The following is a 26,957-nucleotide window of genomic DNA, read 5'->3' on the forward strand; positions in this document are numbered from 1 at the left end:
AAGGTCTCCCCGGAGCCTTTTCTTCTCCAGGCTGAAGAACCCCAGCTCTCTCAGCCTGTCTTTGTAGGAGCGGTGCTCCAGCCCTTGGATCATCTTCGTGGCCCTCCTCTAGATCCGCTCCAACAGGTTCATGTCCTTCTTGTGCTGAGGGCTCCAGAGCTGGACACAGTACTCCAGAATATTCTTAGTGTTCATTCAGAACTAAATACTTTCCACATTTATTAGCTATTCCCTATCAGGTTCTCAGAGGCCAAGGCTATAGGACAGGCTTCTACCAACACATTGCTGCTGATCTAAGGGTTAGGATTCCTGACTGACTTAGCATTACTGGGCAGAAATTGTTTCACCAAGAAAAGGAAAAATTCTGCTTTCTTTTCCAATATGATTTAGGAGATCTTTAATATTACAGGAACACAGAACTATCCTGGTTAACACAACAATATGAGACAGTGTTAATGAAGGAACGTATTAGGCTATCAAGGTCTGTGTTAGTTTCTTCCCCACTTGTTCTTCCTATAAAAGAATTTTATTATAATCTCAAATATCCACAGAGTTAAAGAAGGGAGGAAATCAATACTGGATCATGGGGTACCATACTCTAACAGGGCAACAAGCCATGTTCATTTGGTAAATTCAAGATGGTTGCTGGAATAATCTTGACATGTATGCTGTGTCTATGTATTTAACAGGGAGCTACAAACAGCAGCTAGTTTAAAAAAAAAAAGAAGGACACACATCCAAGCTAGCAGGAACAGCACGAGACTACCCTACTTTCTTAGTCCTGTGAATAGCATAGCTCCTGTTCCACGCACTAGTCCACTTCAGAGTTCTCACTCTGCCTGGCTTACCCCTCTTCCAGGGTAAGGTTTTAACCCATGCAGATGTTGAGAACCTGTAATCCCTACTGTCCCACTCCCTGAGCCTCTTCACTTGCTTGCTTCCATGCTGGGTACTTCCTACCCTGCTGCATCAGTCTCTGCAAATAAACACTAAGCTTGCCAGCAAATACATGCAATCAGCACTTCCCTTTTAATCAGAAGGGACCCCAAACAAGTGGAAGTTATTTCTTCCTAAATCACTGATAAAACAGGTGTTTAAAGCTCCAGCCAAAGCCATTATACCCCTCCTCAGCAGTCTCAATCTGCACTGAATGCAGACAGTTTTTCCAGGATTTAATCTACATTTCACCCGCTCGTTCTTTTTCTGCACTCAGTGACTGGCAAGACAAGATCAATAGTCCATCCTGTAACACAGTTGCCTATAACTTAGTAAAGGTAACTCATCACACTAGCAGGCTGAGCCAGTCCACCCACTTCCAACCAGGCTTTCAGTAAATAAGTTTGTTTTGTTCAGACCTTCACATGAACAGCAGTGATCCAGCCAGAACAAAATGCCCCAGCCTCAACCAACCCTGAGCAAAGAAGAGAGAAACAATACAGGGTGGGTGGGTGATGGGGGCTGTTTCCAGGGCAGGAGGGAAGCAAACTCCTTTTAAGTCCCTGTCAATGGAATATTCTTCTTCTGTGATTGAATCACCTTGCAACCCCCAGAGCAGGGATCAGGTTTACTTGAATGCATTAAGAAGTCTTAAGGAAGCAGAGTGCAATCAAACCAATCAACTCCTGTAGAGGAGCTATAAGCCAGATAGCTCCATTGTAACACTGAGCTTCTGGTGGCTTCTTGCTACAGGGTAGTCAGATGTCTCCAATCAGCCTTCTCTGCCCCTTCCTCCCATTTGGAGGTTCCAGTGGTTTGGTTTTTTTTAACCCAGCTACAGTTCTGCAAGTTCTGGCTCCACTTTACCAATAGTTGTCTTTCCATTAGCTGTCTTTTGAGAAAGGGGGAATGGGAGACAGAGTTGGCAAATATTTTGTCATTCAGATCAAGTGTGTGGCAATCATATGGCCAATGAATTTAAAGCACTGCATCTCTGTATCTCTGGTTGCATCAAACAGGTTTCTGGTTTTACTTGTTAAGAGCCGATTTACTAAAACTGTTTATTATGGGAATACTTTTCTTCCAAATATTCATATAATGCAGAGAAGAACCTGAAAGATCATCATCAAGGTGTTTCTGAAGTTCATCCAGTTCCATGCATAGATCCAAGTCCCAAACAGGCTGTAGAAGGGAGTATAACCAACTTTTTGAAATGAGAGCTGAATAAGATAAGATTGAGTCCTAAGACATCTCTTCTAGTAAAAGAGAAGAACAAGGTGAAGCATCACACCCATTGCTTCTGTTCCATGTCGCGGTCAGTTCTCCACTTTGATGGAAGGGCTCTTTGTTTACCTTTTGTCACCAGAGTTTGCTTTACTCAACTGCTTCCTTACAGGAAAAATCAAAACATAAAGAACAACTGTAAGGCAGACTTCAGACACATGAACTGGCAGAACTATAGAACAACTTTTACAGAGTCATTTTGCACAGTCTTTTATGGGACCAGGCATGTAAAAAGAAAACATTGTTTGCTCTGTGGACTACAGAGAACATTCAGTAATTTAGATTCCCTTCGTAGCATCTCCTGGTTCAAGAAGAGTTTGGCACGTTCAGTTACTCTGTAGGTACTCCATTCCTAAAGTTAACCATATGCCTTTCTAACATATTTTGCAGATACACACAGATAACAAAGTTGAAGCAGTGCAGCCAGTAGGAACTGTCCCGCACCGTGGATATTCATACTTTACGCATGCTCCTCAAGTTCATTATCCTGTATGTCAGAGGACAACTTTTATCTGCTTTCATACTATCTGCACAGAATCTGCTCTTTGGTATCAGTAGTGCCTCTTCAAATAAATTTTTGGATCTCAAGCTGAAGAACAGGACTATAAATTACTTCATATCCCAGGTGTTATCCACAAGACTCCGGGAGAACACAAGCAAATGGGGCAGTCAGCCCAAAGGGCACACATTACAGAATAGATTTTAACTGTTCAGCATCATTGGAATGTCATTTGCTTTCTCAGCCCATTGCCCAAAGCAATGATCTCAGTTTCCAATCCTCAGGACTCAACCCGACATGTGAGGAAAGAACACTGTGAGGCTTTTTAAAAACAGAAAGCACAAACAGAGCAATCCAGTGGGATTATTTATTTCCCGCACAATGGCTTCCTGAAGCAGCTCCTATCCCACAGCTCAAACCCCTAGCTCTTTGCTTGCACTGGGGTTTCCACAGGTTTCACACAGGTTTCCACTGGACAGCAGTCCTTGTGCAAGAGCAGCTGACTGAAAACACCAAGAAACAAAAATAAATATCTAGAATCATTCAAGAAGTGAAATATGCTGTATCTTCTCCCAACCCTCCGTGAAAGCTTCTTGCCCTTGCCAGAGACAGGCAGCAAGCCTACTTCAGAGCTCTACAGAGCAGTGCTGCAGCTGATACAGCTCAGCACTCACAGGAGAGGTTTGGCTCAGCAGGAGGGATGCTGTGGGGGAAGAGGAAGCGACTGGCAACAGATAATCACCTATAGGTGACTGAAAAGATTGACCATGTCCCCAACAGCCCAGGAGACAAGTACCATATCTTCCTGCAAACAGAAGAGACACTGCTTGCGCAAGCTCATAGCACGGACAGGACTAAGGAAGCTGAAGACTTGATAACAGAGTTAGTTGTACGTTGCTTGCAGCAATTCTAACATCTCTAGCCTGGAAAAAATTTACTGACAGGCTGCAATCAGTAGTCACCTACTAAGAGAACATAAAATCCCACACAAGCGTAATGCCTCTGGATCCAGGCCTCTGGTACCATGGAGATCTCTCACATGCCTCTTCAACAAACTACAATGCCCAGTGACAACCACTAGATTTAACACACAAATTCTGACTATCACAAGTCTGAAGGGCTCTTTGCCATTGTTTCTCCACAGTGAGGAGAAATCGCTGAAGGCTGAAATATGATTAGGATGCCAGTCACACAAATTGCCTCATTGCAGTGCCCGGCTTCAGACCACATTTCAGCTTGAAGGAACATGAAACTATTGTACCAGTCACTGAAACAAAGCTGGATGATTACAGCAGAGGACACACCAGGCTTTTTGCACTGATGTTAGACTTTGTGCTGGAAAAACTTGTGCCCAGACAGTCAGAGTGCACTTGGATGTTAAATTACACTGGTCATCAGCAAAAAGCTACCTCTTGAAACAACTTCTTAAGTGCTCCAAGGATGCAGAGCTCTTTTGTTATTCTTCAAAGAGCAAAATCCCAAATTCTTCACAAAAACTGACAGATACAGTAGGTACTTTTCTGTCCCACTCAGGGTCCACTAAGGCCTTAGCCTAAGATATTAAGGCTTTTTTTTTTTTAATCTATCTGACACAGTTCCCTCTCATACAGAACCTTCTACACCCATCATGCTGAGTAACTAGTGATAAAATAGCTTGCCTGATCAGAAAGTCTGTTTTAAAAAGATAAGAGTCCCTCAAAGGGCTTAAACAGTTCTCCTATTGTTTAGGCATTTCCCCATGAGCTCTCAAGAGCAGCCCAAATTCACACACCACTGATCAGCTGATGGCAAAAATAGAGACAGTTTATTAATGCTCTCTGATCAAGAGCATAGCTTTTTCCACTCAGTCTACAGGCGGATACTTTTAGCTTTTGAGGTCCCTGGTTCAATCACTGGATGCCAGCCATGACACGGACCATATAGTTCAAACAACAACTGAATAGTCTCCAGCCCTCAAGATGGCCAGAATAAAGAACATATAGTATTTGCCACAGTCAGTGATACCGTATGAGTTCCTAACAGAAGCTCATGTTGCCACTGGTGCAGTGACATCCAAGGAATGCCCAGAAGAATCAGGCTAGCTCTTATAGAATCTGCAGTAACTTAAATTGGCTAAAAGCACCAGTCATTGTCCTGTGAAGAAATGAGTTTGGGTCCATAAGGTTTTCAGGCTTTTATGACTCGGTTACGCACACAGTCTGCCAAGGACCTGCGGCATTTTGGCACAGTCCAGTCACACACAATCCTTATTCACGCGCTGACGTTTGATAGTGGAGTTCCAGGTGGGCAGTTGTTCTCAAGCCTATACATAGCTGACACACTGAAGTTACTGCTTTTTACCGCCCAAGAAGACAGTCTTCACTTGAACAAGCACAGACAAGCCAGAGAAGCTCAAACTCATAGGTCAGAAGAAAAAAAAAAAAGCCAATAAAGCAATACAATACAGCAGGCACAGAATAGGGAAGGCAGCAAGCAGCTGATCTAGCTCACACATTCATTCTGTTCCAAGCTGCAACTCAAAAGGACAATCTAGTAAATATTTTAGGGAACTTCTAGTGAAATACCATTAATAACACAAAACACCATCAAAGCAGAACAGACTCTGCCTCACACGGCGCATGTTGTGCGCTTCAGAGAAAGGTGAATCCTTGGCCAAAAGAATGTGCCCAGTTATGCAATGCATGGGGAGAAGCTCCACTTTGACTCCACCCAGAGACCAGCTCACACCTGGGGCGAGGAGGATCTGGACCCTGTCATTTTAGCCCACACGCTCCAGTTGTGCATTCTGCTACCATTATGCACCAAGAATGACTTGAGTTGTTGTAAGGCTTAGGGACTTCTTGGTGACATTTGAGTTCCAGGGTGGAGTGGGAGGCTCTGCTAGGGTTCTGCACTGCAATCAGTTACCATCGTTATCAGAAATTCCTTCATGCGAATTAGACCAGCAGTGGATTTGAAGTGAAGAGAGGCTCATCTCTCGTGTCAGGACGTAGAATAAGGAGGGTTGCAGAGCAAACAAAAAGGCCAGACTACGTCCTAGGGCCATGAGCAAGTGCCCAGCGGTGGTCACCTAACCTGCCCCTCACCACCGAGCTCTGAGCCTTCTGCGGGCCCGAAGAACTGAAGCAAGCAAAGAACACATAGTTGGCACAGAAAGCAGTGAAACCGGTTAACACGTTTGGGCCACGCTAGCTTCACTTATCGATAGCTTTGTGGAGATCACGTCTCCGTCTTCTCACACACAGTGACAAATCATAGACTGTCTTCTCAAGCACTCGATGTTCAGGCCCACTAATACCCTCCACGTTTATCAGCTTTCTCCTGCCCTGCGCCAGAGAGGACGCGGTAACCCCGGCGGGCTGCCAGGGGCCAGGCGACACCACCGCCCTGCCCCACACCACGACGGCTGTCGACGGACAGAAGGGAGGAAGAGGACGAGCAAGGCCGGCACCGTCCCGTTTGTCGCACTCCGGCCGTTAACAGCCCGGCTGACAGCGCGGACCCCCCGGCGACATGAGGGGATGCAGCCCCCCGAGCCTGGGCCCCAGCCAGGCCCCTTCCCCCAGAGGGTCCTGGGAATCCGCTTTACCCCTCTCCGCCACAGCGCTGCCAGCGCCCGCGGCTCCGGTTTCAGAGTGGGAAGCGGCTCAACACGGATCCGGCACAAAGGGGCCCCTGTCCCCGCCGCGGAGCGGAGGCGATGGCTCCGGAGGGAGGGGGAACCTCTGCAGCCCCCGGCGACGGGGCGGTGGCAGGCCGGCTCCGGGGAGGCCGGCGGCGGGGCACCCGATGAAGGTCAGGCTGGCGGGGACGCGGAGTGACCGGAGCCCTCCCGGGAGCTTCCCCCAACCTCCTGCGAGCCAACCTGCCGGGGACCGCGAACTAGCCGCCCCTCCCAGCCCCGCCGCTCCCCCGCGCTTACCGGGGGTCCCCGCGCCGAGTCGAGCCGCGCCGCCTCCCGATCCCCTTCTACCCACAGGCAGCGCCCGGCCGGGCACCGCCTCCCCCACCCACCCCCTTTCCATGAGGAAACTTTTCCCTCGCAGCCGCCAGCGCTTCCCGAGCTGCGCTGCCCGCCGCGGGGCGGCTGGAGGGGGCCGGGCTCTGCCGCCGGGACCCCCGGCACCCCACGGGGAACAGGTCCGAAAGGAGTCCCGGCAGACGGGGGGCGCCCGGCCCGGGGGAAGCGGAGCCACAGCTCCGGCAGAGGTGACCCCGCTGCTTACCTCGCAGGCGGCGCGGCTCGCCACAGCGGTGCGGTCGGCGGGCAGCGGCCACCTGGGCTGGGAGAGGGCCGGGCCCTCCCCCTATTTCAGCCGCGGGACGCGGGGGCTCCCGCCCCGCCTCCAGCAGCTCCCGGCGGGGCGGGCCCGGCTGGGCTGTGGGCACTCCGGTGGCGGCGGGGCAGCTCCGGCGAGGCTCCCCCCTCCCCGCCCCCTCCGCCGGGCTCTTGATCCAATTAACGGGCGGCCGCCGCCGCCGAGCGGGCTCTGCCCAGGCAGGTGGGGCCGGGGGCGAGGCTGGGGGAGCAGCGCCGCGTCCCGCCGCGGTTCCCCCTCCACGGGGAGGGCCTGGGGTCGGCCCTGAGGCGCGGGTCGGGGGGCTGCACTCTCCCTGGGGGAGGCCGCGCCGGCCGGGTCGCCCCCCCGTCATGGCGGGCGCCGGGAGAGGGAGGGAGGCGGCCCTGGGTGATGGTCAGACCAAGCCCGAGGAGTTGGGCGCTTCTCGGTGTTGCCCACTGGATTTGGGGCTTTAGTTAGTTTTTGGTTGGTTGTTTTGTGCGCTGTACTGGCCAGCTGACCTGCAGGGCCCGGAGCCAGCCTGGGGTGCTGGAGCAGCAGGCCCAGCGGGCTCCCCGAGCCCTGCTCCCACCCAAGTGGAGAGCAGTGCCCGCGCTTCTAAGCGTGGCCCAGGTCACACTCCCTGGGCCGGAGAGCGGCGTCACCTCAGCTTGGCCCTGCATCCTTCTTTCTCTTTCAGCCTGATCCCGCTGACTCTGTTCGGTCACTCTCCCTTTCCTCTGAAAACCTTTAGCTGAATAATCCGGACCTCATCTTTAAGACCTCAGAGTCTCTCGGCTGCAACCAGCTCCTTCTAAATGCCAGGGAGTTTGCCTGCCAGAGTTTCCATTTCTAACGCCAGGCCCCGGGTGAGATTCCCCATGACGCTGGGGCAGGGCTTGCAGGAGGAGCGCTGGGAGGCCGCGCTGTCCCACCTCCTCTTGGCTGCTTCCAAGTGACTTGGGACACAACTCCAAGGACCAGCTCCTTGCAGTGATGTTTATTCAGTGAGTGGAGAAAGGAAAGACTGAGAGCCTTGCAGGACGAAGAGAGGAAAGAGTATGCCATAAATCTGTGCTCCCGCTTCTCTGGAGCAGTACTGGGTTGTTTTCTCTCCCTCTTTACAAGTGCCCCACGTTTCATAGGAGCCAGAAATATAACTGTACTGAGGCCCTTCAGATATGATGAACTGCTGTGTTGGAGAGTGGACATTAGAAACCATTCCATGTAATTTGTTTTGAGGTCAATCCTGTTCACTTTTATCTGTGTGGGGTCACTGGAAGGTGGGCATCCATGACAAGTCACTGGGTGTGGTGTGACTGTAAGCTTCCTTTCAAAAAGAGCAGCAAGATGCTTGTCTTATAGTTGAGAATATAAGCATCAACTTTGTATTTCACTAAAATAAAACCAAACCCAACTCTTTGCCACAGATACTCTCCAATTAAATTCTGAGATTTTAATTCCATTATCTAATTTATATATGCTAATGAAGTACAGAAAATGCAAACATCTGTCATACATTAATACTCTATATCCAGCATTTGCCCTAGGTTATGTCTTCATGCCAATTTTGATATTGATATCCCAAGTGCTGAGCATTTAAGATAGACGCTTTTTGTTTGGGACCTGGCCGCCCCCAATACTGACGGCAAGGCGAGGGTCCTACATAGCGTGGCTGCTGCAGTCTTTTTCTCCAAGGCTGGAATGGCTTAGGGAAAACAGGGTACTCCGGTAAACGAGGTCATTACAATAGTGATAATTTTGTTCATTTTCCTAGAGCGGGGCAGCTTAGTAATGGTCATGGGATAGAAGGAGGTCAGATAGCATGATATTTACTCTTTCTCATTAATCTCTTTAGGATTATGTATTTTTTCCTTCTTTTTAGTGGAATATAGGCTTGTGTTCATATGCACGCCAAACTCTGGTTGCTGTAATGGTACTCTTTACATCAGTAGTCAGACTAAAGTAGCCAAAAATATTCATGCTTTGGAAAAAGATTCTGGCGACAAGAAGGCAGAATACCTAATGGTATTACAAATACTGTGAAGCTGATGGTCTTAGTCACAATATAGCTTTACCAGACCTGGTGACAAGACAGCTTTATTCTGCAGTAGAGAACCATGTCCCATAACTAAGGCAGAGCCTCAACATAATTGTACATCAGACAAAAGGCATCATAAAAATAAGCCTAATATCCTGCCCACACGTAATTGTACTCCTCTGACTTTGCTGCATACTGTAGTTCAGAGTGTGAGACTGTAAATACATATAAAAATATTTTTTCAAATTACTCTTTCTCTGGCTTGCTCAGCGTACTGTACAGACAGCTCAGTGCACGGACACTGGGATGTGGCACCCCAGGCCAGTCGCATTTCTTCTGCGTGTGATTTGTGTACTATCTGCTATTCTTGTCCTTAGTGAATAATAATTACAAAAATATCTGGTGATTCTCTAGAGAGAAAGCAAACCTGGGGTTAGTAATTGATAAAATTACTGTATTTAGCGTACTGTGTTTAGCGCTGTATTCAGCATTGGTGCGGCCTCACCTTGAGTACTGTGTGTTGTTCTGGGCCCCACAATGTAAGCAGAATGTGAAGGTCCTTGAATGTGTCCAGAGGAGGGCAACAACGCTGGTGAAAGGGCTGGTGAGGAGCGGCTGAGGACTTTGGGCTTGTCTAGTTTGGAGAAAAGGAGGTTGAGGGGTGACCTTACTGCTCTCTACAGCTCCCCAAGGAGAAGAAGTGGAGAAGGAGGTGCTGAGCTCTTCTCCCTGGTATCCAGTGATAGGATGCGGGGCAGTGGTTCAAAGCTGTGCCAGGGGAGGTTTAGACTGGACATCAGGAAGCATTTCTTTACTATGAGGGTGGTCAAACACTGGAACAGGCTTCATAGAAAAGCGGTCAATGCCCCGAGCCTGTCAGTGTTGAAGAGGCATTTGCACAATGCCCTTAATACCATGCTTTAACTTTTGGTCAGGCAGTTGGACTAGATGGTTGTTGTAGGTCCCTTCCAACTGAAATATTCCATTCCATTCCATTCCAAAAAATGCTAACCATGATAGCTCTAAGAGGGAAACACACAGGTTATTGTGTGTGTGCTCTGCACGGGGGACGCTACTGCTGGGAAAGAAATGGAGCAGGGTCAGGGAGTGCACATCTTTGCTGGAGATAACTTGGATAATAGTGTCAGAGTTTTCTTTGGGATTAATACATGGAACATTGAAATCCGTACAAGTCTTTCCATCTCCTTTAAGAAGGTTGGTACCTGGACCCCTTTTTTAATTTAAAATTTTTGAAATGTACCCCTTTTAAAGCATATGAAACCCAAAACAGTAAGATTTATGTAATTTGTGTTTTGTTAGTGATTCCTGATGAACTCCATAGATTCTGTCTACAATGGTGATGACTTCTGCAGACCTATAGATAAAACTGTCAAGATAAGAAGAATCTGTTTTTATCGTAGTTTCCCTTCCTGGAAATCAAGGCTTCAGAGGGAAGAAGGGAAGTGCTACGTTCAATTACTCCTCTTGCTATTTTTTGCTAATGTATACAGTTCTAAGAATGTTGTGTATTACAGAAGTGCCTGATAAGACTTTAAGATTTGCTGATCGGGTTGATATGTATGTTCAAAACCAGACTGTGTTGTCAGCGGTTATAATTTTTTGTGTATGTCATTCAGCAACACCCAAAACCAAACCCCCACAATTCAAGGGAGTGGTTATGTACAGATATTTTAGGACCTGCGTTCATAGCCTGTTGTGTGGATGACCAAACCTTAATTACTCAGCATGGTTACTGGTAGGCCTGAAGCATGAGACCCTGCAGCTCTGGAGATAAGGTTCCCCATGCGAGATGGCGGGCAGACAGCAGCCCCCTTTGCAGGTGACAGGGGATGTGCTGGTACCACCAGCTGTGTTGGTAGGGCTCTTACTTCCCCTTTCTTGTCTGCTTCGGCGCGTAAAATCTGGTTGTCTCTGAGCTGACTGTCCGTTAACTTTTTTTATCTGCCTTTAAAGTGCACTTTTTTTCCTGTTGAGTTCCACCACCAGGTGCATCTTTTTGTGGAAGTTGTGTTTTGAAATAGTGTCTTTTTTTTTGGTTGATGTATTTTGGGCCCTCACCAATGCAGCTTTAACGTGCCAATTTGGTGCTCCAGAAAATAATTAAGTACGTAAGGTTATAAAACCCGCACCAAAAAAGCAACACGATAAACTGCCAAAGGGACACCTCACAGACTATGCGTGTTTCGGGCCAGACCCCCGGGCCCAGCGTGAGCCTGGCGGCCGCCTCCCATACCAGCGCAGCCGGGGGGGAAGCCGGCAGGGGGTAAGGACGGCGGCGGGGGTGGGGAGCAGCGGCCCCGAGCGCTCCCCGGCCTCCCCCTGCCCCTCAGCGGCGAAGGGCCGGGCGCGCCCTGCGGGGCCGCCATGGCCGGCGGGCTCGGCGCCGCTCCCCAGGGGCGGGCGGCCGGCGGGGGAGCCTTTCCCCCGGGGCCGCGGCGGGAGCCGCTCCCCCCGCCTTCCCGCCCCGGTTATGAAACCGCGGGGGAGGGGCCGGCTGCCGCCCGCCGTCCTCGGCCGCGCTTGGGGGAGCGGAGGCCGCTGTAGCGCAGGTGAGAGCGGGACGGCCCTGCCCGCCCAGGCCGCTGGGGAGCCGGGCCGGGGCCGGGCCTGGGGCTAGGGTGAGGCCCGGCGGCGCGGGGTGGGCGCTATTTGGAGATTGCGCGGTGCCCGCCGGACTATATTTAACACATCCGCGACAGCCATTCGCGAATTATAAATAAATTTAGCGCCAGCTTGGGATCAGCCTGTACGAGGATCTTCGGGGCGGGGGGGATCTGCGGCTGCGGAGGGTGTGCGGGGCCCAGCCCGGCCCGGCCCGGCCCGGCGGCCAGCAGGAGGAAGGCTGCGGCAGGCCCGCGCCTTTCACCGGGGCCCGGTGGGGTTTTGGCCCCCGTTTGCAGAGGCACGAGTCGCTGCATCCATCCCTGGGCGGGTCAGAAGAGCTGCTCAAGTGTGGTTGGCAGCCAGTGTAGGAGCCTGATCCAAATACCTGGTTACAAGGAAAAGTGGCCGTTAAATAGGAAGTACCTTCTGAGCAGATTTGGTGGAAGACCAGTCGGCCTTGGCCATCGTCGTAAAAGCTCTGACCTTTTTCTTAGCTGAATCTAAAGAGCTCAGTGTGAGCTACCAGAGAAACAGTTAGGGTATTGTGTGGTTTCACAGATGTACTTTATGCAGATCTGTGGGTTTTAAGCTTGAAAGTTCGGTAGAAACACATCTGTCAAAACATATTCTAGTGCTTTAGGTTACGTTGATTTTCATATGTGAACAAAGAAGAGTTTATTGAACCTGTTCCCCTCTTTAGCAGAGCACAACAAAAAGCTAGTGTCATGCTGATGGAAGAGGGTACAGGTATAATCACTACTTTCAGACCACTGGGATAGGTTTCATTACAGTTTTTCTGTCTTCTAGTTAAAAGTATATGACGGTCTTACCTTCCATGCTTTGTTTGCTTTTAGTGGTCATACAGAATGGCTCCAGTGAACCAGCCAAAGGACAAGAAACATGAGAGGGCACATGAGCATGGGCTGGAAGAGGCAAAATCAGCTGGGAAGAGGAAACCGGACTACAAGGAACTAGGGAATGAGCCACAAGCAAAGAGGTTGTTTGTGAGAAAAGCATCCAAACCCCCAGAGAAAATCGGTAACATTTCCTCAGATCTTTACTGTTTCTCCCAATCAGATTTACCCTAAATGACGTGTATCGACTGGTTGAAGAGGGAGAATGCCAAGAAGCGTGTTCAGACATGATTGTTCAGACGGGGTTATATATTGAAGCGATACACGGACATGTATCGGGGTAGTACATCCTCCAGTTATCTGTCTGGTGAGAGTGTGTATGTGTGCGCACGCGTGGACAAGCATTTCATTTTTGAGACTCCATACCCCTTGGTAGAAGCCTGCTCACTGAAGATGCTGGCACAGCTCATTTGAGGGTGGTTAAGATATGTGGAATTCCTGAATTACCAGATGTCTGCTTTATTGTAGGACAGGCCAATCTCGGTAACATATTGTTTCTTCTCCCATGCAATTCTTAATGGAGTTTCCTAGTTGTAAGGTTGATATCCTACAGCACCCAGTCTAAGCTGACTTTTCTGGCAGATTCTTTGCATATTCTAACTTTTTCTACTGTAAGTAGGAATACTTTCTACCTCTATGTTCAGATTAGACTGGACAGAATTTCCAGTAATCACTTCTCATGTGCATTTTTTCCCTTTAGTATGTAACTTTAAAAAACTCTTAAAGATTTTCAATACAATGAGAGGTGATTAAGTTCTAAGATACTGGAAAAGTTAATGCTTTGCATTATCAAGAAAGTTGTGTAGGCTTCAGCTATAGTAAGGAGTATTTTCATAGAATCGTGGAATCATTTAGGTTGGAAAAGGCCCTGAAGATCATCGAGTCCAACCATTAACCTAACACTAGCAAGTCCACCACTAAACCATGTCCATAAGGACCACATCTACATGTCTTTAAATACCCCTAGGGATGGTGACTCCACCACTTCCCTGGGCAGCCTGTGCCAATGCTTGAAAACCCTTTTGATGAAGAAATTCTTCCTAATATCAAATCTAAACTTCCCCTGGTGCAACTCGAGGCCATTTTTGCTCATCCTATCACTTGTTACTTGGGATAAGAGACCGACGCCCACCTTGTTACAACCTGTTCAGATCACTGTAGAGAGCGGTGAGGTCTCCCCTCAGCCTCTTTTTCTCAGATAAAGCCTTTAATTCTATCTTTTTTTAGGAGATTGCTAGAGTTACTGCCTTGTGTGGAAATATTACACACTTTCTGTACAATTTTGGCTTTAAGGATCCAGAAATTACTGAAGTGTGTTTCAACAGTCAGAGATACAGGAGTTCTACGATTTTGTACATTTCCATTGTCTGGTGTATAACTTCAAACTTGGAGCAGTTGGCAGTGTGAACAGTGGATGCGGAGGCAAAATACTCTGTTTGAAAGGAGTTCTGTGCATTAACTGTGGATAGTTAAAGCATCTTCTGTAGTTAATTTAGCTAGATGATTTTCATTGTAACTTCATGGCCTGATTTTTATATTTGGTAAGCATCTGCAGCTCCTGTAAGATTCAGAGGGAATTGGATATAGCTAGTACTTTGGAAAAATTAGACCAATCATATTTTTCCTTTAAACCTTTTTTTAAAAAGATGAAGACCTTTGCATTTGAGCTTTTCCATTCTGTGTTCCAGTTTTGATTTTTATGTGTTTTGGAAAAAAAAAATTCTCCTGAGCCATATGGGACAGATGCAGTTTCTTGCAATTGAAACACCTTTTTAAAGGGTTTTAAAGGGTTTCTTCCAGCAGATTCTAAAAAGGCCATTTCTAAAAAGTTTCTTTCTTAATAAATTATCCTTCATAATGTAATGGAATTTGTAAAAAATACCTCCATTTCCATCACCTCTGAAGAAGGAACTGTGGATGCTAATTCTTCTGTGAAAAGAAGTAATTAGAATATAAATACTTTTATACCTATTTCAACAGGTGTGACAAGGGTTGGCACTATGTTGGCATGTGAACAAAGAAGTTTAGTTTCACATCTGTGCATTTCTAGGCTCCAGTGTTGCATTAAAGATTTTGTTTAAGTTCTAATCATACAGAATGATCCCTATGTTTTCCGTCTTGGTTTTTTTATATCCTTAAATGAGAATAGCAGTTTTGTTTCTTAAGAAATGGTTTTGATGTTTAGATGCCCTGGGGTGTTGCAGACCGTCGCCGTGGGGATGATTAGATCACAGACACAGTATTGAACAGATCTGTTTTTTATGTAAAGGTCCCTGAAGATAAAAACTTGGAACATGAGCAAAATTTAGAAGCATGCTGTACTCTCAGCAGAAATCACTCCGAACAGAAAGGTTTTCAGGCGATGAGGCGTCAGCAACTCTATTATCAAAGACAAAACTCGCAGTGCTGTAGGCAGACCGTATGGGCTACAGCACAAGCAGATCGAAAATTCTGATTCACAAGCAGGCGTTTCAGGAACTGTGTGGGAACTCATGTTGCTACGCTTGGGGAATTTTCAGGTGTTAACGTTTCTGCTGGTCACACGTCTGACCTTCCCTTTGCTGTACCCAGGAGTTTACCACCTCCCATGGGGTATTTCCAAGTTGTTGGGGCTTTGGATAGCTTCGTTGTGTTTTGGGTATGAACCATTCAAATTGTATACAGTTCAAGAGATGCACTACCTGTGGCATTGCTATAGGCTTCTGCTGTTATCTTTTTGATAAATCTTTGGCAAGGAGATGGAAGATTTAACGAGAGGAAGCATACACAAAGCTCTGTCAGGCTGTGGGAAGCACTGGACTTCATAATTGCAATGGCTGCTGCAGCTTAGACCTGTAAGAATCATTTAGAGACTTTTGTCTTGTGGCTGAAGCTTTTCGTGAATGTAGCAGCAAATGCAGACATCATCCCATGTTGTTTAGTGAATGAGCATGACATTGGCTCTCAGTAAGTTACTCTTTTTCTCTCCGGCAGGTTGGAGTGGAGGTGGATCTGTGGTGAGAAATAACAGAGTCCTTTTCCATCAGCTGGAGCGGCACTGCAGCATTGTGCATTACGTCTACCAGAACATGCTAGGAGGCTCCATTCGGGCACAGCTCCGGCGGGTGAGGAGTTTCTCCTTCCTGACCTGTTGGACATCTCCATTCCATGCATGAAAACATCTTCAACACAAGCAGGGAAACTTTAAAGGGGCTTAAAGTTTCTCACATACACAGTGGCACACCCTTACGTTTCTTAATCCTGTAAAATGCAAGAGCTGGGATGACTTTCCCTTTTGGTTGACCCGGCCCTGTCACTCTACATTTTATCCTCTGTTAATTTTGTACTTCCTTGAATCATATTTAAACTTACCCACTCTACCAATTGAATTACTGCATAGTGCTACTTTCGCACACTGCTACGCCTGTTTTGTTGTACTATTTTTGTGTCCACTCTACCATGTTAATGATGCCAGGTTTGGTGTTGATTTTTCCTCTTCACAGACATATTATATCAAGTCCATATATATAATATATATTGATATTATTATATTATATAATATATATAATATATTATATATTATATTATATATTATATATATTATATCAATATTTTATATATAGAGAGATATTGATATGATATTGATTATATATATATATATTGATATATTATATCAAGTCTACTCCTTTCATTTGAAAGTTAACTTTTTCTGTAACATCCATAGGTGGGAGGCACCTGGGCTAGCTTTATTTTCCAGATGACTTATCTATGTTTAAGTATCCAAATGATAAATCACCAAGTTCATCCAAGCAGTACCTATTCCTCATCTGAATAACAATATCCTGCCTTTTTAGCTCAGCCCCTGATGCTTAGCTCCCTGTACATCATTTAAAGTGTGATATCTCTCAGTTTTCTGTTGCTTTCTGAGTGCTGTGGCTGATGCGAATTTGTGTGGTCACAGGCTGTTTCTCTTGGGAACAGCATGTTCTCTTCATTCTACAGAGAGGCTTTGAATTTTGTGTGAATGTACTAACACTGATGGCAATTAGAAATGGTTAGCATTCCTCATTCAGAGAACCTCTGCAAGAATCATAATTCTCTTTATCTTTTTGACAGTGTCTGCAGCTGCCCTTTCTTCGTTCTCTTGCCTCATACCGCCTCTTTCGAACAGCAAGTCCCTTTGACAGGAGAGTGACATGCCTGGAATGGCATCCAACACACCCCAGTACTGTAGCCGTTGGTTCTAAAGGTGGAGACATCATCCTTTGGGACCATGAAGTACTTACTAAAACCTGCTTCATAAAAGGGGTAAGCCTCTGGGTGCATGGGGTGGGTGGGAGGGAAAATGACTACCACCAAATACTGCAGATCAAAACAGGTCTGTTGTGAGAAGCACGTAAGGGTCTTGGGTTGCAGAGTAGCCAGCTATGGGGCAGGACTAAGATGCAATAGCATGTCTGTTCCTAAATCCCAGACTTAGGAACAGTGCTGGGGAGAACTGAGGAAGTTCATAATGAAGCAGTACTTGGTATGTGCTCAGTGGAAAAATAATACAGCAACTGGCAAAACAGTTATCTTGTAGGGATGCCAGAAACAAATAGGCAGAGTGGGTCTGTCTGGTTTAGGTCTTGATCTTTCTCTGTTCACCTTCTATTCTGTCAGATGAGGAAACATCTTTGAGTGGGGAAAAACAAAGTCCCGTTATCTAAAGCCAGAACAAAGGTAGAATGAATGGTTGGCGTGCCCCCTTGTTGCTGTATTCAGCCATTCCAATTCTGACAGGAGCTCAAAGACTCTGTAACTTTTATCCGCTTTCTAAATTGACATAGGTATACAGTGAGAGGAGGTCTATCCTCCAGAAATTCTAGAGTCATCTTTCTCTTTTTGTAAATAGTGTGGTGCCAGCCAGCCAGCGAGTACATTGCCTGGGGACTGAAGGATTTCCTATTTTGTCCTCCAGGAGGGCAGCTGTCTAGACAGCCATCATGTGGGAAGTCATGGTTGTCTTTGCCTCCTTGAAGCACTGTGGTGTGTTTCACTGTTGCTGTTAAGGACATAGCAGTGAATGCAGACTTACAGAACACACTTTTCTCCTTCCCCATCACTCAGTGGATTTTTCTTTTGTTCATCCCCTTCCTTGTAGATGGGAGCTGGAGGGGCCATCACAGGAATGAAGTTTAACCCTTTTAACCCTAGTCAGCTGTACACTTCGTCAGTTGCCGGCACTACCACCCTGCAGGATTTTAATGGCAATACTGTCCGGGTCTTCACCAGCACCGAGGACTGGGAGTAAGAAATACAGCAATGCTTTGGGCCTCTGTGTCCTGCTGGCAGGAGTGCTAGAGAGAGAACGAGTGGGAGAAAGCGAGCATTATGTTTGTCTCTAATACGTGGGAGCTGGGCTTCCTCTTCTCCACATACATGTCCTTTATCCTCTGAATTGCAGGGATCCTCTCTCTTGCAAGGAAGCTCACTCTCCCTTTTTATTTTTCCCTGAACTGGGGGTGGTGGGTAGGAGAGAGCTTTTCTTCATGAAGGGGAGGGACTCTTTGATGCTGCTTACTTCCTGTTATACATGGGAGAGCGTGGGGGTGCCAGTGGATTTCCTCATCTCTCTGTTCTTAAACCTCCCATAGCTCTGTGCCCTGGGGAACCTGTAAACAGTGCTGCTCATTGTCAAATGGTTTATACAGGACAATTTATAGTCCCCTCAGTGCTTCTCCACAAATGCCACTGACTTCAAGTGGTGTGTGTCATAAGGATCACCCCAGTTCATCCCACCTAACTTTTGGGGCTTATGTAAAATACCAAAATTAAGAGTCTGGGCTCCTTCGCTAATGAGTAGAAAGAGGAGATGAATTGCTAGAGGCAACTCTGTCTGCCTATGTTTAGAATCACCCTGTCAGACTGTTGCTTTTTCTGTGGACTCACGAGGAAGCCTGAGCTCTTCAGTTAGTTACTTCAGTTCAATGCTTAAAGGTAAGTGAGGGAATTTGCGTTAGCCTCCTCTTTACTTTTCCCTACCTGATTCTTTCGGGGTGGCAACTTTCATGGTTGGTTTCCAAATTGGCTATTCCAGCTGCAACCTTGTAATAGGGCAGAAGGTGAACCCAAGTAGTGCGGGGATGACTGGCCAGGTGAGCAAGGAGGGATAGACTGCGTCCTGGGACGTGAGGATCTCGTATCCCAGCAGGATGCTTGTCACAGCAGTGATGGCATCTGGATTTGAAAGGGCATGCCATCCTCCTCCTACTGCTGTGAGGACAGGCAGGCTCTTTGGGCGGGCCTTTTTTTATCCTCATTGTCTTCTTGAAGTCTAGTATTTACAGTGAGGCTTTATTACGTAGTTGCTCTGTGAGCAGCAGATGGAGTGCACTTGAGTATCAAACAGTCTGGGGACTCCCAGCTAGCATCCTTCTTTTCTGTCTTAGTGTAGAATTTCCACATTTCCTCAGTAGACAGACTGGGGGAAAACAACATGACAACAATATAACATAACACAGAACATAAGATTCCTGTGCTATGGTGTTAGCAATAGGATTTCTCCTTGCACCCCTCTCATTCTGCCTGCTGGTACCTTGAGAAAGACCAGATACAGCACTGGAAGCAGCCTTAGGGAACTGGTGAATGAAGTCTCTGTAAGAAAAGCTTGGTGCAGGGCTGTCATGAGATTTTATGTGGTTTCTGCATTTTGCTTGTAATCTCCTAAGCCTGGTCTGAGCCAGGAGGTTCGCTGCACATTAGTCCTACCCCCATCGCAGAAGTGGCAATGCTGCTAATGAGGTTTGCAGGCCAAAGTGGTGGGGTTGAATTTGAAGTCTCAGAATGTATGTGCTCGGATTGGAAACAGATAAGGAAAAAAGAGTTCTTATGTATAAGCCCTGTCACAAAGCAGTACGTTGTACTTAGGGAAACTGGCAGTGTGTTCCAGGAGATGAGTGTTGTATTAAGATTTTGTCTTCCACTCTAACCTTGATGCCTCTTGGCTTTGTGTGTATTCCAGAAAGGGCCAGGAGATTCTCTCGGAGACATCAAGTTCAGTCCTTATGAGGCAGTGAAGCTTTATGTGGCATCAGGGGATGGCACCCTAAGTCTGCACGACCTTGAGGGCAGAGCGGTGCAGGTGATCTCCCGTGCCCCGGACTGTGGCCATGAATACCATAATGTTTGGTGAGAAGGGAGCACTGCAAGGTCGATTCTCTGTTCCTTGGGGTTAATGCTGCGCTGCTTCTCGTGCTCTCTAACATCTTTGCCATCGTTAGGAGACTCTTGGTATGAATTGGTCCTGTGAGGGAGCTTGGAGACAGGCTCCTGATCCTGACCCTAGCACTGCAGGGTGGGTGACAAGCTAGGCAGCAACAGGGTACTTACGCTTTTACAGTAGCTAAGCATGCTGCCTGCATCTTCTGGTGTTGCTTTCTGGTGATGTCATCTCCTGTCTTGCAGTGTCCTGGTAGCAACACAGGACTAATTTATCTTCTAATGTTCAGGAAAACTGCACTTTTAGAAGACTCTAGTGTCTGAATTTGTGAAAATATTTGCTTTATAGTCAGCTACGGTATGTGGGTTTCAAGGTCTCAGTGTTTTCGAGTTAGCCAGGAACAGGAATGAAGAGGAGTGAGACCTGGGCACTTGACTCAAGCTGGCTAACAGGATTATTTCATTCCATGAATGACACATTCAGTATAAATTAGGAAGTTTGCTGGGAAGTTCTCCCTCTGCTATGATAGCTGCGATCCTGAGAACTTCTTGCCCTGGTGCCAGACCCCTGAGCCGTTCCCTTCCTCCCAAAGTCGTAGTGCTCGCAGTGTCCAATGTTTGCTGTCCACTGCTGGGAGCGCACAGCTTCCTACTGACATAATTGGCTGAGTATAATCCTTGTATATTTTATATTGGTATCAGGATCAATACTGGTTCTTTAGTAGTATTAATGTGAATTATCTAGTCTTATTCTATTAGATCTGTTTATATTTCAACCCACGGGTTTCCTTGTTTTTTTCCAGTTCCCCTTCCTGGGTGGGGAGGGTTCATAGGGTGATAGAATAATTGTCTAAACAACAATAAATTGTTGTGGGTTTCTCAAACCATAACAGACAGCTTTTCACTTCATAACGTGTGGGGTGGGAAGAGCAGGATAACTCCCTCCTCTTCATTGTCATCAGTGTTCTGTTTTGTCTGTAGCAGCTCAGGTAGCATAGGAGGAAAGCCACAAAACATTCCTGCACAATCTGAGTTTCAGGTTACTGAGTTTACCCTGCTGCCCTTTTGGAGGCTTCAGGCTCACCATGCTAACTTCCATGACCTTGAATTCTAGAAGAGTTTGTCTTTGCAAGTGAAGCTTTCCCAACAAGTTCCCAAAGGGACCCCAGCTATTCTCACTGCCTTTCCCCTCCCAGCAGAGCTGGTGTTAAGACGTATGTCTTTATTATATAAGTCTCTATTCACTTTTGTTTCCTGGAGTATGAAGTTGAGACAGTTTGATGTTCAACTTTTCAGTCCAAAGCCTTTGTCTTTTCTTTACTGCTGCTTCAGTGTTTTGTGGAAAACATTTTAAAGCTGTTTCTGTACATTTGTCAATGTCAAAAGGGTGTTCTGATCTTTCCCAAGGTGTGTCCCATGTCCAGGCACCAAGTGGCTTTCCACTGTCCCAATATGTCACACTCCATCTAATGAGCACTTCACAAATGACTAGAAAGTTACTTCGTATTCCGTCACCAACAGAAAGTATTGCGGATAAGCCGTCCCCCTTCCTGATACTCAGGCCCACACCATCAGGCAGGAGATTGCAGCTACAGTCTGTTGCAGCCTTCCTTGCCAGGGACAAGATGTGAACCAGAGCACCACTGCCTGTGGGAGGCAGCACTGATTTTCTGTCTTTCCCTCTAGTTGCTGGTACTGCAGCGTTGATGTTTCTGCAAGCTGCCGTGCAGTAGTGACAGGTGATAATGTGGGCAACGTGGTCCTGCTCAGCACATCTGGTGAAGAGGTTTGTATGGCTTCATGCAGCATCTCCTCTACGGGAATCTTCATGGCTCATGTGCTTTCCTACACTACAGGGACCCTGAAAAGAGGAGCAGGTATCTTGCAGCTCAGGAGATGAGTCCACGCATTGTCTAGGTGGTGAGAAGTCTTCCACTTCAGCCATTTGTTAGACATTTTCACATTGTTGAGTGTAACGGTAAAAATTCCCAAACAGGGACTGTGTTGTGTGCTGCCTCTTCTTTAAGAGTATTTGCTACTGGCCAGAGTAATTATAGGGTAACCTGAAAATGTGAGCACCCTCTGCCAACAGCCTTCACAATTCCAGAAACTTAGTGCACTGATGGGAGTCATTTAGGGGATACTGCTTTAATGTATACCCTTCTGTGACCTTGGAGTTAGGGACACAGTGGAATTCAGCAAATGCTGGGATAGAAATTGCACTAACTGCCATTAGACACGAGAGGGCAGGCGGAGGCAGGCTGCGCCTTCCAATCTGAAGTGGTACAGAAACATATTACGAGAACAGTTGGAGCGGGCCCTGCTTTCAAGAGCCTGCTGTACTGTCACACCGGAATTACCATTTCTCCTGCCTGTAAGGGTAATGTCTGTAAGAGTTTGCCACCCAGTGAGCTGTGGCCAGAGGCAGCTGTGTAAATTAGTGGGCAGTCAGGAGTGCTCCAAATGATTTGTGCTTATTCAAGGTTAGTTGCTTCCTTTCGTTTTTTTTCTCCTGAAAGAATGTGACGGTCTTTTCTGCACTTGGGAGATACCCATTGTTGTAGGGAGGATGGGCCAGCTTCACCCTTTTGATTAGAAATAATCTTCCAGCTTCAGATATAAATTTATTCATGGACAGTTTATATCCATTTGTTCTTGTTAATTGAAATATTTCTCCTACGCTTATGCTGCTTTACTGATGTATTTCTAGAAGCCAATTATATCTCCTCTCACCTTTTTTACTACAGTAAACAAAGCAAGCTCTTTTGGTCTTCTCCTGCAAAGCAGGCCTTTCCTTTTTATTGTTATCTCAGCAGCACATTTTCTGTACCTGTTCCAGTTTGTTTTACTTTTTCTGCAGGTGGAAGACTGGCACTGCATAAAGTATTCCAGATGTGATCTTGCTTTGTACACTGGCACTAATACTTCCCTCCATGAACGAAGGATAGCGTTTTCCTTTCTCATAGTTGTAATAAATTGGTGGATCAGAGTTCTCCTAAAATTAGTCAGTTAGTTCCCAAGGTCATTCTTCTCCTTTCTTGTTTCCAGTGGATAAACGCTTGGTGTATTTTCGAAGCTTTGTTACTCTGTAAATGTGTAACCACTTTACTCTGCACTAGTAGATTATTCCATTTCTTTACTCCAAGCCTTGATTATTTTTTTCTGTGTGATTTTCTGTTCCTTCTGCTGCAGATTTGGAAGATGAAATTGCACAGGAAGAAAGTGACTCATGTGGAATTTAACTCCCGATGTGAGTGGTTGTTGGCCACAGCGTCTGTGGATCAGACAGTCAAAATCTGGGACCTCAGAAACATCAAAAACAAAATGAATTTTCTTCATGTGCTTCCTCATGACAAACCCGTCAATGCAGGTGAGTTGGATAGGGATTTTATTGCATGAATGACTGCAGAGAGTCCACTCAGCTCAGCTTTTATTGTTGTGGCAATGTTAGCTTTCGATAAGATTCGATGTTGCACAGTAGCTAGTGTTAAAGCAAGGAAGGCAGTGGAAATGTGTGGCCAGAGGCAGGGAGGTGGATAGGGCAGCTGCAGCACAGTCTTAGACTTGCCGTACAAACTGGCACTGTGCCTTGAGAGGTCAGCGTGGAATCATCAGCAGTGGCTGAGATTAAAAAAATGAATTTATTTGTGCAGTTCCTTTGACAGAGCATGGGACTCAGACCTCTGTTTCATGGGTGCAGTTTTACCTGTTCATGGAAGTCCAAACTGCCGGTGTCCGTCTCCAGCTTTTCCACTAACGTTCCATTTGAATGAGCAAGTTCCTGTCTTTGCAGTGTCTCTTTCTGTGATTATAAAATTAGAATAATGATTCTTCCTATGTAACCCAGCACTGTAGGTTTCAGCTTACTGTTTGTAAGAGCTTTGATTTTGTTTGAGACGGGTAAAGTCTTGTCTGTTGGGACACATGACCATATTCATCTATTACAGACATAGCAATGAGTTTCCAATCAGAGAAATGTGATTTTTGTTTCTTGCTGATTTGACTCACAGCATTGTCATCTTTTATTTGCCATATTGTCCTCCTCTCCTAGCTTACTTCAGCCCAACAGATGGTGCCAAGCTCCTGAGCACAGATCAGCGCAGTGAAATCAGGGTTTACTCATCTTCAGACTGGACCAAGCCGCAACATCTGATCCCACATCCACATCGGCAATTTCAGCACCTCACACCTATTAAGGTGAGTTAAGCCAGTGCAGTCTGAGAGTAGTGTCACGCTTGGTGCAAGCAGCCAGCTGTAAATCAGGAACGGGCTGATTTCTGGTCAGAATACTACATTGGTGGGTGGAGGTTCGCACTGCTGCAACTCCCAGCAGAGCACTCTTCCAAGGATACCCATGTTCCTCAGGCTGTGGGTGGGATGTACAAACTGTTGCTCACATGCTGGTTGTCTGGTGTGTTTCAATACGAGCTCTGTCCCTTTCTCTTAACTCCCCATCCCTCTGCTTTATGACTAGGCAACATGGCATCCTCGCTACGACCTCATTGTAGCAGGTCGCTACCCAGACCCTAAGTTCCCAGGGTACACAGTGAATGAGCTACGAACTGTTGATGTATTTGATGGCAACACTGGGGAGATGGTTTGCCAGCTCCATGATCCAAATGCTTCTGGTATCATCTCGGTGAGTTGAGCACAGCAGCTAAAAGGACCGCTGTGTATTGAACAGCAGCCAAGAGATATGGGTTAGGGACTAGAACAATAGGAGTATCCTCTTTACTTGTGACAGACTCATGCTCTCGTGGGGGCATGGCTGCCAGCTAAAGCTGCTGACTCGAGCAGGGCTGGTCCATGGTCACCTGTGGGTTTTCTTTAGGGATACTCTTTAGGGTACATCGGGTTTTCCAGATAGTTTGTTGCTGTTACATAAGCCGTGGTGCTCTTACGACTGTTACGTAAGCAGTGATGCTCTTACAGACTCTGATTGTTTCCTTTTTCAGCTCAATAAATTTAACCCTATGGGAGACACACTGGCTTCTGGCATGGGTAAGTAAAGAGAACTTAGGGCACTAAGCGTGGGGGGGTTACAGTCCCAGAAAAGAGCAGGCTTGTTTCTCCAGACTAAAGCAAGTAGCAAGTGAGGGTTTACGAAATCCCACTTGCTAGTAGTCCTCTATAATTTCCTACATCTGTAAAAGAGATCAAGACCTTCTTTTCAGTCCTTCACCTCTACAGTTAGAAAACAGGTTGCTAGTCATCTGTGAAACATTCCTGAGAGCATGGAATCCGGCCGAGTGAGAAGCCTCCCCGCAGCAGGGAGCCATTGCCATCTGCTGGCCATGGAACAGTAGCAGAAAATGATGGGAGAAGGGAAGTCTTTTCCTGCTTGTCTGTGCCCTCTCCCTTCGTTTAATTTATCTCATTTCCTAGGCTGCAGAGCCAAGATTACTCGGTTTTTTGCAGGCTGTATGGGATTAAGGGAGCTGCCTATAGGTCTTAAAACTTTGACAGATGAGATTAGGAATTACTTGATTATGTGTCTTAATTTGATCAAATTTCCACGGCTATGTGGAGATAATGTCTGCAATAAGTATCTTTGCATCCTCTGTACCTTGGAAATATCTTAGAACAGACAAAGCATTTTGATTTTCTGGCATTTTAGTGGCATAGCCTAAGGTATTATATTTGATGTAGTGTTTCTGATGCACAGTGTTTAATTTTTCCTCTCAGGCTTTAATATTCTGATCTGGAGCCGGGAGGAGATGGTGGCCAAGAAGCAAGAACATCTTTTGAAAGCCATGACAGAACAGGGGATTGGAAGCTGGAGTTTGTCCAGACGTGGAGGGCACAGGCAGGCAAACCCTGGGACAAGCAAACTCAAAGCTAACTTACTATCTTTGGAGCTGGAGGAGATGAGAACAAAAAGCAACGATTCTAAATCACAGGGAAGGAAGCAAAAAGGGAAGGATCTAGAGAAATGATTTAGTATTTTGATCCTTTCGGATCACAGGGTACAAATTCAGTGTTGGCAATGGGCAGTATAAGCCACGCAGGGCATTAGGCGTCTACCTTGTCCTTCCTCCCTGGATCTGCTCTTGCTTTCCTGATTCCCCGTGCTTCCCCTTCTAGAAAGTTGTGTCAGTACCCAGCTCCTCCTCCAAGTGGAGTTGCCACCCATTTTTGGAGGTGCTAGGAAAACTTCAAAGATGTTCTCAGATCCTGCTGAAGTTACTGCTTCCAGCCTGCCACATCTGCTTGTCATCACCTATCAGCGGTTACCATCTCCTGTAGTCTGCTGTGGAACAGCTCATGACAGGGTGCCCAGCCTGTTCTAGTCAGACTGAGCTGAGAAATGCTTTGCTAACAAAGCTAACGTCCTGAAAAGGTAGAATGTTCACAGGGGTGAGGTGATGGGCGCCTTGGGAACACCAATTTCTTCTATATGTGAGCTTCTTGGAAAATGGGTGTCTGTCAAGACCTCAGGCTTAGCCTGTTCTGTGCTTGCAGCTATGGAACTAGACCACGAAGAACGTGACAATGCCAGAGCTCTTTATCTGCCTCGGGATGCAAGGGTGGCATGCAGCTGGGAATCTACTGATTCTGTAGTTTCTATTTTCAGAGCTCCAGCCTTTTTCTTGCCACTGATTAGGTAATTTTTTTCACCCATGCCTGTGTGCTTCAGGATGTTGGATAGAAGCGGTGTAAAGCAGAAATGAGGAATTTCTTCCAAACACCCATGCTCGGAGCCAGATCTTAAGACTGCTGTTAAACTGAAAAGTTTTGCTTTTTCTAGTTTGTTTACAAGGTTGTCTGGGGCGTTGTTGCTCTCCCAGAAGTTGATGGATGGGACAGGCTCCAGGCCTGCTCAGATTCTCTATGTTCACTTTTATAGTTTTGCAGTATTGATATTAATAAAGTTTTGTACTAAACTGAAATTCTTCTTTGATAAAGAGAGTGGCTGCTTTGAGCATTCCACTGAACTGTTTCTGTATGGGGGAAGAAGTTATTGACCTTTCTGCAGGAGGGCTAAGAGACCTAGAACAGTGGTGTAAATATCAGTCATAGTAGTGCGTCTACAGTGGACCCTTCCACATTGGGCAGGATGCATTATAAGCTGTATCTACACATGGTTGCTGCAGTCAAAAATAGTTATCTCAATTCTCACCCTGCTATGATTGTAAATCAGGGATTTACTTTGGGAGGGGGTGTACTGCAGCAAGTTCTGCCTGTTTTTCAACACTGAG

At 46.6% G+C, this 26,957-nt stretch overlaps 2 protein-coding genes across 7 annotated transcripts in view; one reads left to right on the forward strand and one right to left on the reverse strand.

Moving 5' to 3' along the window:
* PACSIN3 (protein kinase C and casein kinase substrate in neurons 3) overlaps window positions 1–7,107 on the reverse strand; it is a 21,539-nt gene extending 14,432 nt beyond the window's left edge. The window contains exon 1 of one of the 2 annotated variants that reach the window (XM_054201356.1): window positions 6,946–7,107. The gene's annotated coding sequence lies outside the window, so the exon portion shown is untranslated. Of the gene's footprint in view, window positions 1–6,641; window positions 6,667–6,945 lie in introns of those variants that run through there. The other variant, XM_054201357.1, reaches the window with a different exon arrangement.
* On the forward strand, window positions 6,398–26,917 carry DDB2 (damage specific DNA binding protein 2). Of its 5 annotated transcripts, none has more exons than XM_054201349.1 (11): window positions 6,398–6,514; window positions 12,520–12,703; window positions 15,553–15,683; window positions 16,675–16,866; window positions 19,562–19,728; window positions 21,445–21,544; window positions 22,951–23,128; window positions 23,810–23,955; window positions 24,233–24,397; window positions 24,714–24,759; window positions 25,444–26,917. In XM_054201349.1, exons 1-11 carry the CDS (start codon window positions 6,509–6,511, stop codon window positions 25,692–25,694), a joined length of 1,566 nt encoding a protein of 521 aa, XP_054057324.1. In that variant the 5' UTR covers window positions 6,398–6,508; the 3' UTR covers window positions 25,695–26,917. The 5 variants fall into 5 exon arrangements, with proteins under 5 accessions (XP_054057324.1, XP_054057323.1, XP_054057322.1 ...); XM_054201348.1 differs by lacking the exons at window positions 6,398–6,514; window positions 19,562–19,728 and adding exons at window positions 6,912–6,928; window positions 17,702–17,847; XM_054201347.1 differs by lacking the exon at window positions 6,398–6,514 and adding an exon at window positions 6,912–6,928.
* The last annotated feature ends 40 nt before the right edge of the window (window positions 26,918–26,957 follow it).

This window comes from Rissa tridactyla, chromosome 4 (genome assembly GCF_028500815.1).
Source record: "Rissa tridactyla isolate bRisTri1 chromosome 4, bRisTri1.patW.cur.20221130, whole genome shotgun sequence".
Classification (NCBI taxonomy): Eukaryota; Metazoa; Chordata; class Aves; order Charadriiformes; family Laridae; genus Rissa; species Rissa tridactyla.